This window comes from Chelmon rostratus, chromosome 1, assembly GCF_017976325.1.
Source record: "Chelmon rostratus isolate fCheRos1 chromosome 1, fCheRos1.pri, whole genome shotgun sequence".
Lineage (NCBI taxonomy): Eukaryota > Metazoa > Chordata > Actinopteri > Chaetodontiformes > Chaetodontidae > Chelmon > Chelmon rostratus.
In genome coordinates, this window is record NC_055658.1 from 13,815,026 (window position 1) to 13,831,135 (window position 16,110).

General features: G+C 40.5%; 1 protein-coding gene across 1 annotated transcript in view; it reads left to right on the forward strand.

The window, feature by feature from the left end:
- The first annotated feature begins 5,118 nt into the window (after positions 1-5,118).
- igdcc3 (immunoglobulin superfamily, DCC subclass, member 3) overlaps positions 5,119-16,110 on the forward strand; it is a 52,778-nt gene continuing 41,786 nt past the window's right edge. Inside the window, exons 1-2 of the mRNA XM_041942197.1 lie at positions 5,119-5,185; positions 10,884-11,189. Of these exons, the coding sequence (XP_041798131.1) occupies positions 5,119-5,185; positions 10,884-11,189 (373 nt within the window). The remainder of the gene's footprint in view (positions 5,186-10,883; positions 11,190-16,110) is intronic.

Below are 16,110 nucleotides of genomic sequence, written 5' to 3' on the forward strand. Positions count from 1 at the left end.
TGGATCATGTTTACTGTAAAAAAAAAAAAATGTCCCTCGCTGAAGCTTTACCCTGTTGGGCTCCCAGGCGCTACCCGAGAAGACCAGGCACACATAAAGGGGAGTGGCAGGGTTTTTTTCTGTCGGCAAAATTGTGTGTGTGTGTGTGTGTGTGTGTGTGCGTGTGTGTGTGTGTGTGTGTGTGTGAGTGAGAGAGAGAGAGAGAGAGAGAGAGAGAGAGATGAGATGGAGAGGAAGGAGAGAATTTGTAAAGTAAAGGAAAGGCGTTTGATCCGTGTTGATGTGGTGCATCAGGTGAGATGCAAAAAATAGCAGCATGGCACACATACTGAAGAGAAGCGAATTACCTGTATGGACTTAAACAGAGAGCACACACACACGCACACACACACACACACACACGAGGAGCTGAACACGATGAGGACATCTTGTGGCCTTTTCGAAAATTGCACACATGCACTGAGCATAACAGTTAAAATAAAGATATATAGCTAAAACGTATTAAAAAATCTTTTTTTAAGATAAGATAAGATAAGGCTTTATTAATCCCCAGCTGGGGAAATTCGGGTGTTACAGGCAGCAGGTAATGGCAGTTGGAAAAAATAGCAACAGAATAGAGAAATACAAAATACAAAGGACTATATAAAAGAAACAAAATATGTTTAAAGCCACCCATTCAACGAGGTGTAATGCATGGTTTTATTAAGGGTTAATAAATGGTCAACTGATGCTTTGTAGATCCCTTATTAAGCCATTATTAAGAACAATATTTGGGTTGCCAGGTTTTGAGAAACCTCTCTGGGTGGAGTTAATCCTCCCCCAGCTGAACTCTGTAGTTCAGTTCAGTCTTTATTGTCCCATGTGGGAAATTTGGTTTGTAGTATGACAAAAGTGGACACACCAAAGCACATTTAGAAAACAGATTAAAAAGAAAAAAAAAGATCGAAAGAAATATGACTTAGAAATAGTAGTACAAAGAGAAATGATACATGAAAACAAAGTACCACAGGTAACAATTTAAAAAATAGTAAAACAATACGACAATAACACAGCGGATATGGTTGCTGGAGGGCAAATTAAGTTTTTGTTGCACATGCATTAGTTCATAGTCCCTCGAATGGACCATTTTAAGTCTGAACTTCTGTAAAAGAGCAGCAGAGGATCGGGACAACAACCATTTATTAACTATTTACTGCAGACTTGATGAGTTATTGAAAAAAACATCTGACTTTTTAAGAGTTGTACTATAATTGCATGCAGATGACTTACTGAACTTGCTTATTATAAAATGAGAAACTTGTGACCCTTCATTGATGATTTTATTAACACATTTAACTGCTAAATAGTTTCTTAGCCATTATTTACTTATTAATATTTATACCTACAGACATGATGGCTGATTAGAAAGTGTGAAACTGATGAGCATATGAATGACTTGACTAGTAATGACTCATCAGCAAGAGCTTTTCCACAACCTGGAAACCCATATGTTGCTCTCATTAGTGGCTCATAGCTGATCACTACAGTATTATAACAAATGATTTTTTAATTATTATTGTTTTGTCTCTCCCACTGTAAGGTCTCTGTGTGTAACTGGCGGTGGATCAATGGGCCTTTGAGTGTATGGCAGTCCACTACAAACACGCCACAAACTACAGCATCAAAAATGGATCAATAAGCATTATATGCTTCAAAATCATGGCAGGGTGAGTGTGTTGCATTCCATCCTGTGTGACATTCACCTTCTTATATCTATTCCATGTCCATTACACTGCGACTGAACTTCAGATTAGATTTTGCTTACAACATCTGAAAAGATCTGTTTAAAAAATCAGGGAAAAAAAATTACCATTATCTCCATCAGCATAATCTCTCTCCAAGCAGCTGTGGGATTGCACCGGCCAGCTCCACAACTCACAAACCACACTGTGCCAATTAGCAGAGGTTAATGGGAAGGCTGGCCTTTGTGGTTTGAAATGCTCCTCTCAGCAGATTAAACAAATACCAATGATGGCCTTAATTGTGTCCCCTGTATTCAACTAATATCACAGCTGCTGTTTTCAGCTGATACTGAAGCTTTCTTTCTGGCTTAATGGAGTCCCTCATCAGGGATCTCAGACTCCCTGAATAATAAGACAGTACTGAAGATTGCAAAAAACGTGTAAACTTCCCTTATTATGTTATAGTCTCACTGTTAGGGGTGGAAGAAATACTCCGATCTCTTAAATAATTAAAAGTACAAATACAGCTATGTAAAAATATGACATTACAGGTAAAAGACATTAATTCAAAATCCTCCTTTGTATTATGACCAGTTATTCAAATGAAACCATCTCAGAAGTCTAGGGGATAAATCTCTCTTTGCTGACATCTGAAACATGATAAAGGGCCCAACTAGACACGATTAACAAGCTCAGAAGTTTAACTTGGGAACATCTGCTTCATCATAAAACAGTGCATAATGAGCTCATCCAGTATTTTTCTGAAGAAGCTACATAAATATAGCTCTCTACTAAAAAGTAAGTCATAGCTAAGTGAAAGTAGGCTATAAGGTAAAGAGTCAAATGGAGACACTCACATTACAAGTGCATCTACTTAAGTATACTCGGGCCTACAATAATTTTGTAAAGACTATCTCCTGACTTTTCATCCAGTGCCATCAACAGGTAGAAAAAAAATTCACTTTTCTGAAACTTTCATTCATGGCAGGTTTTACTGCTAAAAGTTATGGGCGTCCCGCTAGCTGTGCTAGCGTTAGCTTGCTAACACACTAATCTTTTGCTAAGGTTTTAACACTCGTTGCACTGCTAGCTGTCTTGTAACTGAACCGTAGTTGATGTTGTAATTTGGCCATACAAACAAATATAAGTCAGCTGTATCTTAACGCTAAATATGTTGAACGCCAACTAACATGCTAAACGTTAGCTAACATGCTAACCGTTGGTATGTGTTATAGCTAGCTAACGTTAAGTTGCGCACGCTAACACGCAGGAAACTTCGCAGGACTTTCACGCAGTTTTCGGTGTGTACAGGTGAGAATTAGCGGATTTTCTCCAGGAAAACAGTAATATCTCAGGGTGTAAAGCACACTATAGAATGTGACCAGCATAAGCTAAAATCGGAATAAAGTGACAACACATGTAGCCAACTAACTAGATCTTCTAAGACAAACTGACGAGGTCCAGTTGCGAACGATTGAATGCCCTAAAGCCAACTGGTTTTAAACTTAACAGAGTAACTTTGCTAAAGTGTCAAGCTCATCGTGCATGCTGGTATGATTTCTACAATGTCCCATGTTTTCTTTTCTCTTTTTTTGACTTACCTTTAGCAGTGGGTGTGAAGGCAGATAAGATTAATACTGGCCCTTTGGTACTCATGATTTTTCAAATAACAGTATTGATTTTGACATACCTCATCATTATCAAGTCATGTTTTTAGTCTTGCAGAAGTTTTCCGATTTTAAATATTATATGATATCACACAGGTGCATGAGAGGGCAAGAAGGAAAGAAGAGCCCATCTGTTATGAAAAAGCACCCCTAGAATAGATTTACGCAAGTTCATGAAAAATTATGTCAACATGTGAGACTGGATAATGTACAATAGGTGATTTTTTGACCTGAAGTATGTGTTTTTGCCACTAGGGGGAGTTCGAATACAGCCAAACAAGCACGGCCTTGTTGTCATTGAGTGTTGGAGGTTTACCTTGTTTATTTATCACAACACGTTTTCTACATATAATCCCGTATTGTTGTTGTTAGTGCTCTCAAACTCAAAACAGATACCGTAAAACCAGGAGATTACTCCAGAAAAAAGTTTTTTTCAGTATTTTCTGATATTGTATATAGTAAAGCAATGACTCAATCAATTAAAAAATAGTAGTAGTAGTAGTAGTAATAATAATAATAATAATAATAATAATAGTAATAGTAATAACAATGATGATAATAATGTGGGACTTAATCAATCATGTAAATAATTGGTAGTAGCCCTGATTGTAATAGACTAATATTTCTGTTAATTTAGCCTAATTGCAGAAAAAATATATAGTTTTAGTATTATTATGTAAGTGGAAGAGTCAAGGTGTGCTTGCCATCTGTTTACAATACATTACATCATATATGAGACTGAACTTTTTTTTTTTTAAGTTGAGACCTGGAATAGATGCTTTGTCCATTAGGGGGAGTCCGAATACAGTTAAACAGCCACTGCTTTGTTTTAAGTTAGATGTCCTCCTTGTTCATTTATCATAACAGGTTCTCATGTGCCGAGCCATCAGCTTTAAATAAAACGCATCCACCTGACACAGTTTCATCGTGCTGTTTTTTTTATTCTCCTTATGAAACTGAGCCTGTTTTGACGCATGTATGTTTTAAGGCACCTGCCATGTGTTCAGTGTTGGCAAAATGTTTTGTGTTCTTTGTGTCACTTGTTTCATCATATGTTTGTTTGCATGTGTCCAACCAAGGACGGAAGAAATATTTGTTTGACTTAACTAGAAACCGCACACGTCTGTTAATTTAACCAGATAAGGATTATCTATCAGTAGCCTATTATTACAGCATAGTTCTGTTATTGTGGTTACTGATGTCACTTTTAGTTATTGCGGTTAGGGTGATTGCTATTGTTAGTAGTATTGTAATTGCTGGCCGATGTCTGCAGGAGTAATATTAAGAGGAGCTGTGTTATTGACAGAAAGTCATGCAGTTTTCGCGTTGAGAGTGAAGCAGGCAGCAGTCGGCTCTTTTGTTCCAAGAGCAGATTCAGCGTGTGTGTGTGTGTGTGTGTGTGTGTGTGTGTGTGAGAGAGAGAGAGAGAGAGAGAGAGAGGCTGTCTTTGGGATACAGCAGAGTCAGTGAGGAGGAGGAGAGAGAGTGAGGGAGTGAGAGAGAGAGCGGGATGCTGACAGATTCCTGATAGATGGTTAAAATGGCGAAAGCTTGTTCGACCCCAGCGAGCCACCAAACTGTAGCACTGTAGGTCGGAACATGTAGTAGCCTGGCTGAACCTGGATATCTGTGTGTGTGTATGTGTGGGTTTTATTTTTATTTTTTTTTTACCTCCATCTATTCGCCTCACGTTGTTTTCTGCAAGTGCTGGAATATTTTCAAGTGTTTAAATGGCATCCGCGGGGCGCTGCCGCCTTGTTCCATGCTTTTTGGGAATACTCCTATATGCTTTAATCGGTAAGTGGCATATGTTATTACCGGAGTAGAGCGTTGTGCTGCAGGATGTGAGAGCTTTGTAGAGGACAGACGCGGTCGGTCTGCTGCTCTCCGGAGCACGGTGCAGGCTGCAAGCGGCGAGAAGTGTGCTGCTGACCAGCAACCCTGAACTTGGCCCCTCTCCGGCGTCCGTTAGTGTTTCGGCAGTAAATGCCAATGTGAAGACTACTGGAGCCTCGTGCACTGCGGAATTTGAGCCTAGAGGTCGCATATCTATATGAGCATCGTTAAAGTTGTGTTTTGTGCATTCTGCAGAACTTGAAATGTTCTCATAGGCTAATTGGTGTTGTTCCACATGCACATGGATGTTCAGGCAGCACCATAATAATATACGGTACCCACGTGCAGTGTAGTCAGCAGAGTTTCTGGATTGTTTTCATAGCTATTTTCATATGAACACCATCAGAGGAATGTGAAGAATGTCCCACTGGAAGGTGTCCAATTAGTGCACTGTGAGAGTCAAATATTTTTGTGTTACAATAGCTGTGTGCAGGAAACTCTCAGTGGTCTTGTCTGTTATCAGAAGTGGTTTTCTAATTCTCCTCCTGAGTGCCTTTTAATCATGTGTTCCAGGCGCTGTAGGGCTACAGAGTTAGAGCCACTTTCTCCACGTTATTGTTAACCACATCAGAACTAGAATCAGGATCTAGTCATTGACAAGTAGGTTTTCACATAGCAGGAATTTGCCTTGGTGCATTGAAACAAACATAGCAAGTAGAAAAATAGAAAGATAAAAAGCAAATACTGCAAGTCAAGAATAAGTAGAAAATAGGACATTGACAATAAAATCTGAAAAAATATCAGAAATAACAATATATACAATTTGAGCGTTATTTAAATGACAGCTGTACAGCTTTGTGCATGAATGTGCAAAGAACTTACTGGGGAAAGTGCAAAAGTTCACAGCATGAGAATGAGAATGAATTAGAAATGTGCAAGATAGTAATCCAAAAAAGATCAAAAAAGATGGTCACACATGGTCTCTATCCCAGTTTGGAGGGGAGAATTAGGACCAAATGCTTTAATATTTACGAAACTTTATAAAACCAGATATTAAGATATAGTAGTTGTACAGGCTTTAAGGCTTTTGAATTGCTATCCACTGTTGCCTCTAGCTCTTAAAATTGATCAAAATGTCCTACTACTTAACTCTTCACGCTAACTTTAAAAAGTGACATACTTTCATAAGTAGATGGAGTTTCATTTCTTATCAGAGGACCTGTGAAGAAGATGGAGTTTTTGACTGGTCAGTGCAGGACACCACCCCATGGCTGGGTGAAATGACAGTGGTTATTGCTCTGGGGATAGATTAAAAGACTGTGGTTATTGCCTGCTGGGGAGAATATTTGTACAGATTAAATGTCAAGACTGTCCCTCTCGTCCTTTTCAAATTTTCTTTTTTGGCCCTTTGTTCTCTATGATAGACAGTTTCTCTCTCTATATGAGGCCCCTTAATTCAAAGGCAGGAGAGAGAATTGAGTATTTGCAAAGCATACCACACAGGGACCCACAAAGGCCCCCACTGGAATCATAAAGGCCAGTACACAGTGGTTCATAACATGTTCAGTCAGGGGACTGGGAACAAAAACTTCAGAAACACGGCTCTGTGACGGATGTAGTTCCAATTTACCCATCGCATTAATGAAAATGAAGCTCTTTCAAGTGCTTGTCTGCCTCTGAGATTAGATTCAGTCTAGATAAAGGCAGTTTTTATGACATTTAAAACAGAGTTGATAAGAGTGGAAGAAGCAGTAAGAGGCATATCAGTATTATATATCTTATGGTCTGAAAAGCTCAAACTCTGAGCTAAAATGCAGCAAATCTATCAGAGGATGTCATGATATGACAGCTTTATTCTAGGGATGGGTAATTGTTTGCTTTGAATGGATTATCATGTGACTTTAAAGGACAGTATGAATATTAAGTGAAACCGAAGAAAAATAGTGAGAACCTTCACTTAGCTTTTCGGCTGTTTACACTCCTGAAAGTATGATCTGATTAATCTTAATCCAAAGCCTCCAGAATGTATATTTGGTTTATCATTTGGACTGTTAGAAAAAAACACTGCAGGTGAATGCTTTGGTGAGGGAAGACTGTGCAGCAGCTGGCCTACATCTGCTATCATGCCAACACATGGACTATTTCTCAGCGCGCTTGCGTTGCGTTTTCCTGCTGTAGCCTATTTACTGTCATTGTGTAATCATTACAGAGGTGCTTTTATAACAGGTGAATATCAGAGTACGTGAAACCACATGCTCACGAGGAAGCTAGGAAAAAAGAGTATTGATTCATAATTTATCAAGCAGGAGCCTAAGAGGGAAGTATCAATGCATGCATGCATAGTCTTCCCCCTGGAAATAGAATAAATATTGCTTTTTCGCCAGACACTATAAAAAAATAATAACTAATAAAATACACCTAATAAAGCTTGTGAAAAAGAAATTGAGTCGTTCTGTGGATGCTTTTTTTAATAGTTAATTTATACTAGTGACTCTCTGGTGTTTCATTCTCGCACATATACTAGATCTGAATGCAAATATGTGGTTTTAATACGTTTATACATATTCCAATTCAGCACTTAAGATAAATCCACAATTCTCATCCAGTGAACAAAACATCATTCCACATTCAAACAAACCTAACGTGCTGCAGCAGAGTTTCATAGCAAATAAAGCTGGTTCTTTATTTAAGAATATGTTGTATTTATTGTGATGGTGAACAGGAACGTATGGCCAGTGAGCTGCAATAGATGGTTGGTGAGAGAGAAAGGATAGACAGCAAAGTCACTTAACAATAAAAGACAAATCTAAATCCTAAACTCTGGAGTATTCCGTGAATGATATCATATTTGAATGAGCTCGATAGTGTTTATTAGATAAAACTATTAAATAAATTCCAAAACAGCTTTTTTATCAGCTATCATATCATATGATGCCAAGCAGCTGTGTTGCTCACGCTGCTGCATGTAAGAAGCCTGTGGTGTGCCCTAAGCTCACTTAGCTACATCAGTGGTGCTCGTGTCTGCTAACTACATCTGTCTGTCAGTAGCTGGTGTGTGATCCTCACTTTACTGTTGCAGCAGTAAACCTTTGTGCCAGCCAGCCACACTTATCTGTCAATAGTAAGCCAGAGCATGAACCACACTTAGCCAACACTTGTCTGTGGTCTCACTCGGTAATCCTACATGCTAGTGCCTCTTTCCTCTGTGTGAAAAGAGCATTAGTGTGTGTGTGTGTGTGTGTGTGTGTGTGTGTGTGTGTGCCTCCTTATCTAACCATGAAAATCCACGCCTGTATAGATTCATGTCTGTGAACATGTGTTTTTGTGGATAGGCGTGTTCTTGCCATCGGTTTCTGCAGCTGCTCTGCTCTCTGCACACCCTCTGGGTGCTCAGCATTCACAGATGACCTGAGCCTAAACCAAACACAGTGCAACATCCAGCTATCCCCTCTTTCTTTGGCCTCTTATCTCTTTTGTCTCATTGGATGTGTCTTATGAGTCCAGTGCTGTCTTCACAATGATTTTCTCTGACCTTTTTCACACTGTTGTTTGTAACCTTCTACCCACCCAGAGCTCAGCGTTGCATTAGCCAGTCGCTCCACCAACATGCTTTATTCATTAGGAAAGTGAAAGCCTGAGAACCCTCACATTGTTCAAGCTAATGGAAGAAAGTCAGATTAATTGAAGTCATGCGGAAGTACATACAACATCAATAAAGCTGTTTAATCAAGTCCAAATCAATGACATTGTAACACACTGAGCACTGTGCTGTTATTATCCTGTTTGCTGCAAGGCTTGACAACACTGACTAATGTCATGTGACAGCACTGAAAGCTAAAAATAAGAAGCCTCCAATACATTTCAGTCAGTCTGAGCAGTTGAAGGTTGAATAATAACATCCTCAAATTTATCCAAAAGCATTTTGCTCAGTGTAGAATACTTACTTTACTTTGAGAAGTATCCATGTTTTGATCTTAACACGAAGTGTGACTGACCGTGTGTGTGGCTGCAAGCTCTTTTTCCCTGTTTGCTGCTTCCTGTGGGAAAACATGTGATCTTTGTTGGACCAAAGGAGATGGAGCTCAGTGGGCAGCATCATTTTGGAGAGCAGCAGCCAAGGCAGCGGGATCACCGCCTGCCAGCTAAGGGTTAAATATTTCTCCCACCACCACCCCCTTGTTTTTCACAAGTGGTAGCACTGATGTCTCTCTGGTCCCATGGCCATTTACTTACCGTGCTTGTTGAGTGGAAAAAAAAGGGAAGGGGGTTGCACATAAAGAAAGGATACTGAGCAAAAAGAGAGGAGGAGGAAGTATTTTTTGCATTATAGTCCGTATGTGATCTCTCCAGAGGAGTGTGTCAATGAATTCCTTGTCTGCACCTAAGGGGAAGTATTTCTCGACTGGAATTTGAGGGATGAAGCTGGAGGTTCACTGTTTTGACCCTTGTGCCCCCCACACTGCCACCCCCCATCCCCTGCCCTCCCCTTGCCCCCCTTGCACCAGATTCCAGGGCCTGGGGCTGAGACTGGTAGTGCTTAGTCCATCAGCAGCTGAAACATGATACCAAGAGAGCCCGCTAAGCTCCTCTTTTATAGTACGAAGTCAGGTCAGGCTGTTTGCATCCTCTATTTATTGTTCTCCCTCTCTCCTCTTTACCCTCCGAAACCGCAAATCTAAAAAAAAAAACAGCTCCTCACACCATTATAGAGTGGAAACCATCACGACAAATAAATGTAACTGAGCTTTAAGTCGCAGAGTATGGTTTTGTGTTTTGTGGTGAAAAGCAAAAGAGAATACAGCTATCACAATGACAAAGTTGCTGCAAATGATTAACCAGTACTGCATATACAAGGCCATGCATGTGTGTTACAAGAGTACACTGGGTGGGTGCATTCAGTCTATAGCTGTGAATTCAGTTGTGACTTCAGCCTGGAGGTAGCTCAGTCAAGGCTTTTTTATTTGTGACCTGTAAGGCCTGATGAGCTGCTGTCACTGATACAACACAAAGAGTAGTGAGGAGGAGGGAAATGAATATGAAAAATTATCCCACAACTGTTGCAGTCCCTCTTGACCCTGGATAGTGATAAGTTTATTTTAAAAGAATGAACGGAGAAGTAAATCGAGGAGTAAATACAACCTAAATAGCGTGTCAGAAAATATCAGGATAAAATTAAATGAATTATATGAGTACCATCAGCAGCAACATACTACAGCCAGACTCTTAATAAAATAAAAAGATCACATAAACCCTATTGTAGCTTCTTTGCACTGGCCTGCAGTTGATTTTAGAAAGGTTTTAAAAATTTTTACCCCTTAATTTTTAAAACGTGGTTTGGCACCTGTGTACATTTGTTATCTTTGGTGCCTGTATGTTCATGCACTCAATCTCAGATCCTGCAACAAAATTCTCCGATCAATCCTGCAGTGCAAACTTTAAACTAAAGGTGATTGTGCATTTGCGGTAAGGGCCCCAAAGCTCAGGAACAGTCTTTCTTTTGAAATTTAAAGGCACGTAAGACCACTGAATTGAGTGGTATTGACAAAAACAGGATTATTCAGATGTTCAGATGTTTTTGTTAAACTACTGCGTACAGGGTCAAAAATGAACTTTCACCCTCGACTGCACAGTAACTGTTTGTGTGTGCATGTCTCTTCAGGTGTAATGTGCGAAGCCGAGCTCTCCTTCACACTGGAGCCCAGCGACATCATCGCCGTACAGGAGCAGCCCCTCATGCTCCACTGCCAGGTGAACGGCATCCCCCCAATTACGATGCAGTGGAGGCACAACGGCCTGCTTTTAACTCAGGATCAGCATCACACCACCTTCATCAATGGCTCACTCCTGATAGGCCACTTCCAGAAGACCAAATTTGATGGCTCATCTGACGAGGGCGACTACGAGTGCGTGGCCCAGAATTCTTTTGGGCTGGTGGTCAGCCGCAAGGCCCGTATTCAGGCAGCCAGTAAGTCTCTTTTTTGAGAGTGATGCACTTGTAAGAGGGCATATATATATATATATATATATATATATATATATATGTGTGTGTGTGTGTGTGTATTTTTTTAAGTTCTACACTGTGATGACATGCATTCATTCAAAACCCAATTAAAGGAATAGTTTGACATTTTGGGAAACACTCCTATTTGCTTTGTTGCCAGGTGTTACAATAGATGAGAAGAACAATTCCACTGTTTGTTTAATATGCACCCAGTTAGCTTAGCTCAGAATAAAGAATGGAAACAGGAGGAAACATCTACACTGGCTCTGTCCAAAGGTAAAACAATTTCCACCTGGAGTCTCCACTGGTTGCCTGGCAGCCACATGGTGACAAAAAGTTCAGGAAGTCACTGTGCCTGGCCAAAAGTCCAGCACATAACTCTCCAGACAACCACAACATATCACTTTCACACTTCAGTCTTTATATGGATTAAACAAACAAGATATAACGTGTTAATTAGTCAGCTTTAAACACGCTGCCAGTCGGACTGTGTTACCATCGGGCACTTCCACTCTTTATACGAAGCTAAGCTAACCAGCTGCTGGCTGTCAGAGTCAGAGAATCCTCTCATCTTACTGTCCTTAACGTAAATGTCTTTATTTTAACATCATTCAGTTTTCTAATTGTTATATTTAAATCCAAACTTTATCATTTTGAATTATCTTGCTATCTTGAACCTAAATGTGTAGGTAAGTGTCAGGAAAAGAATTTATGATTGAGCAATGCAGAGATGACCCAAGCAGAAACTGCAACCAGAGCCGCTTCCTGAAGTTTGATTAAGTCCTGATCTGTGTTCACTACAAATGTAAACATTGTAATTGAAATATCGGCTTAAGTCATCATATTTCAGTCCAGTCCCAGTCGTCGGGGTACTGCTGTGCTGTAAATGTTGTTGATATCCCCAGCTGTGGAGTCATTTGAATATTTTAATATAATTCTTTCAGTGTAATGAACTTTCTGATGCTCATCTACAGTGCTGCTTAGAAATTCAAGCCTTTGAGTTTAGCATTAACAAGTGCTCACGCTGAGAGTCTCCAAGCTTCTTTGTGAGAGTGCAGTAAGCTCAACGCTACCCAGCAGCCCAAAGGCTGGAAAAGGCATCAAGATAGATTTTCTCTTACTTGACCACTAGATCTCTTATTTGAAGTCATTCTAGTTCAACATTAAGTTCTCGGCATTGTTGCCGTGGTTCATTTACAATGTTTTTTATCGTAGTGAGACGGTCAGACTCAGTGCTCCAATTTTCACTTTTCTCTCACACACATATGGCACATGTCTCAACGCACTTTAAATCAAAGACATCGAGGATGTTCACATTCCTCTGTGGACAGGCTGAGATGTTACAGCGGCAGCTTTAGTGATACTGTACTGTTGCACAAGTTAAGACTTTCAGATTGCTCTGCTGTGTATATTGTGTAACACAGAGCTTGTCAAAAGCCCGCAGAAGCCTGTTGAATCCCGGGCTGCGTGTAGACAGCATACTGCTGTGCTGTTGTGGCCAATGCAGCCTTTCCACTCAGTGGGATAGTGGGGTTAGCATAGACGTCTCACTGAAGGGAAAAGTCACTTCAGCTCTGTTCTGTGGCTGGCGCTGTCAAACACATGCAACCTTTTAAGGCCTCCCCAAAGGGGTCTTTCTTTTTCAAAGGCCAGATTGTAGCCACTATTTTCTAGCACATTTTTTTATTCTGTATCAGGCAAAGGTAATCAAGTTTGCCCCCCCAAACTAAATGGTAAGAAAGCATGAGGACAATGAAAATCCACAGATTTATGAGCAGAGAGTTCATCACGTGAACAGGGACTAGAGAAAACAATAGACTTATACTGATGACTTGTAGGGAAGCAATATGCAGTGTATTGTATATAACTTCAATTTGTAGTGGCATTCACAAGTTATTCACTAAAAGTTTTGGCTCAGTATTTTCTTAAAATCTTCAATGACAAATTTTGAATCAGAGGGAGAGTCACTTTGATTGCCAGATCGATCAACACGTGCAGTTGTAAGTTGTCTCCTGTACCTCATGGGTATTTCAGTGAGAGTAGTGCAGTGCAATGAGAGGATGTCATGCTCTGATTTTAAGATAAGTTAATTTGTTGCATACATTGGATAAAAGAAGAAATTCGTTAAGTACAGAGTTGTGAGTCATCCAACAATCCAGTCCTCTCTTCTCTTAGCCAACCACAAACCACGCAACACTGTCCCTCACTAATCTGTTCCGACAGTTATTGAATCAGTCTTAAAGGTGTTGCAAAGTAATTGTGCCTCACAAATTAATCTGTCTGCATACAATTCAGCAAATTCATCTTTTTTTTAATGCAAGGGTTCAATACTGTATGAGCATGAAAAATTAAGAGTTATGCAACTGTAGAGCAAACCCCCATCACTTAACTGTTATAGAGTGAATACAAATTTAATCTCACTGAATGAACCTGACCTGAAGCACACCTCAGGTTCCTAATCATTCTTGATGGAAATCTTCTGTTGTGTCTGGCCTTTCCTCTCCTGCAGACCTGTTCCGCATTTTTCGTCTTGCCTTGTATTGATTAGGAAGGAACTGATGGATTACTGAAAGTCACATTTTGGGCCCTGACCTCTGACCTTTTGGGTTGTGTTGAGGAGACTTATGACATGGAGTTAAATGATTAAAGGCTTTTCTACAAGGTTGCTCTGTGTCTCGTTAACGTACTCTCACTTCTATCAATGCAGCAAGTAGTCATCACTGTGACAATAATCCTCCAGAAACCCCTCAAAGACACTCACAAGATTGGAGCCTCTGACTGTAAGATGCCCCCATGTTAGCCATCATTGCACACTGATACATTCTGTATTTTATAGGATTTGCAAGAGAAAGTAATGTTGGCATTTCACTGTAGAGTTGACCATGTTTTGAGTTGCCATTGTTTTTCAGTGTATGAAATACAATTGTTTTAGAAGTCAGATTAATGAGGCTTTCATTGCACCATTAGTTGTGGTTATTTATTTATGCCTAAGTTATACCTGCAGACATGACAGCTTTTTCTTTGTTTCTGGCTGTCTTGGGAAGGCTTCAGAGATGGTTTTTGTATTGTACATTCAGAAAAGTCATCCGTCAGAGCTCAGCTTCTTGCAGTCCTCAGCCTCCAGGTTCCTGCAGGCGCCTGTTCAGAACAGAAGTGCTCCCCTGTTGATCAAGCCTCAATTTGTCAAGCTGTAATGTTTTAGGTCTTAATAAGGTTTTAAAGGAGCTTAATCTTTGAGGTGAAGTATATTTCACAGGGGTTTGGACAATCGCTGCTCCATTTCATCCTCTCCTGTTCTGTGCTGGGCGTAATTAATTTAGGACAAAGTTTTTTCATTTTGTTTATGAAGAGAAATGACCCAAAACAAGTTAACGCTCCCCTTACATAGATTAGTGACTAGTATTTGTTTCTTTTTGTGTTCCAACTGTTTGTTAATGTTGACGCTCTCTTTGTGTTTTTGAGGTAATTTGCTGTGTTATAGTCCCTCTTACAACAGAGCTCTGACTTGTACCACTGTGATGCAATGGGTGGTGTGATTACTGAAGCCTCTTTATAGCCTTCTCAGTAGATAAAGCTTCCATCTTACCCTCTACACTACCTCCCTCCATAAATTTCACTTTTTACTTGCTTGACAACCATTTGTGTGAGCTCACTGTCGGGGGCTGGTGTAGGACGGACTCCCCGTCGTCCCTCTAAATCGCCGGTTGGTCCAGGAAACTCTTTTTCCTCCTAAATGTTATCTCTTTGATGGTCGGTTTCTCCCTCTTCGTCTCTCTCTCTTTCCTCAGTTTGTCTTGGACCTCCTCATTAGCTTACGTTCAGGAAGCTTTTCATCATTTGGATGAATGACAAGCCTGGTACAGTGGACCCGGCCAGGGCTCCTGCCCCTCCCCCACAGCACACCAGCGTCACCAGGCAACACACCACAAAAGCCCCCCTGTTACAAAATAGCTTTTAGGATCAATTGAAATGACTTGCTTTTGTCTGTTTGTCTGGAATTAATTGGAAAGAGTTGAGGCTTTGTTAGGAAATAATTTATTTTTTTCCCCAGTCCCATTCATAGGAGGAGACTGCAATTGACCTCAGGGATCATTCGAAAAGATTTGCAAACACAATATGGAAGTGTGAAAAGGCAAAGTCAGTGCAAACATGAGTAGAGTGAAAACACAATACAATAGTAAAAAAAATGCAATAAATGTAAGTATAATAACTGTGCCTTATACGTGATATTTATTTTATAGCCCACTTCAGTAAAGATATATAGAGCCCTTGGCTGCTGCATGATAATTTCTACCTTGTTTAATTCTGAGATCATTATGGTGAATCTTGCTGCCATTATAACAGTAGGCTTCTGAATGAGACTTTAATGAAAAAGCAGAACCCAGGGGGCTGTAAAGGATGAAATCGGAGAAGACAGAAGATGCCTGTAAAAGTGTCTCGGTTTATACCCATGCCTCTCATTTGTGTGAATTTAAGTCCTTTCAGGGATGTAAATGTAAATAAGTGTGATGTTGTCCGGACAGAGTCTGACAGAAACTGCGTGTGTAGCTGAGGCAGAAGATGAGAAGTTGCAACATGCTACATTTCAAAGCCTTGTGGATGGCTTACGACTAGCACCTTCTCAGACCGTGAGAGTGATTTATGTGGAGCTCATGTTAGTTTAGGTGAGAGCGCGAGTACGTGTGCGTGCGCGTGTGTTTGGAGGGTCGACAGTGGCTCTCCATCACCCTCCGACCCTCCTGTCCTCACCCCTTTCATGGCCTCCTGCCTGGGTGAGTGCTGAAGCGCCATTCCTACATCTCCTTGTAGCTCCCTTTGTCTGCCAGCCAAACCCCGCCCTCAGCCTGTCCCCCTCCTACCCTTGCTCGTCTCTGCTCAATCTCCA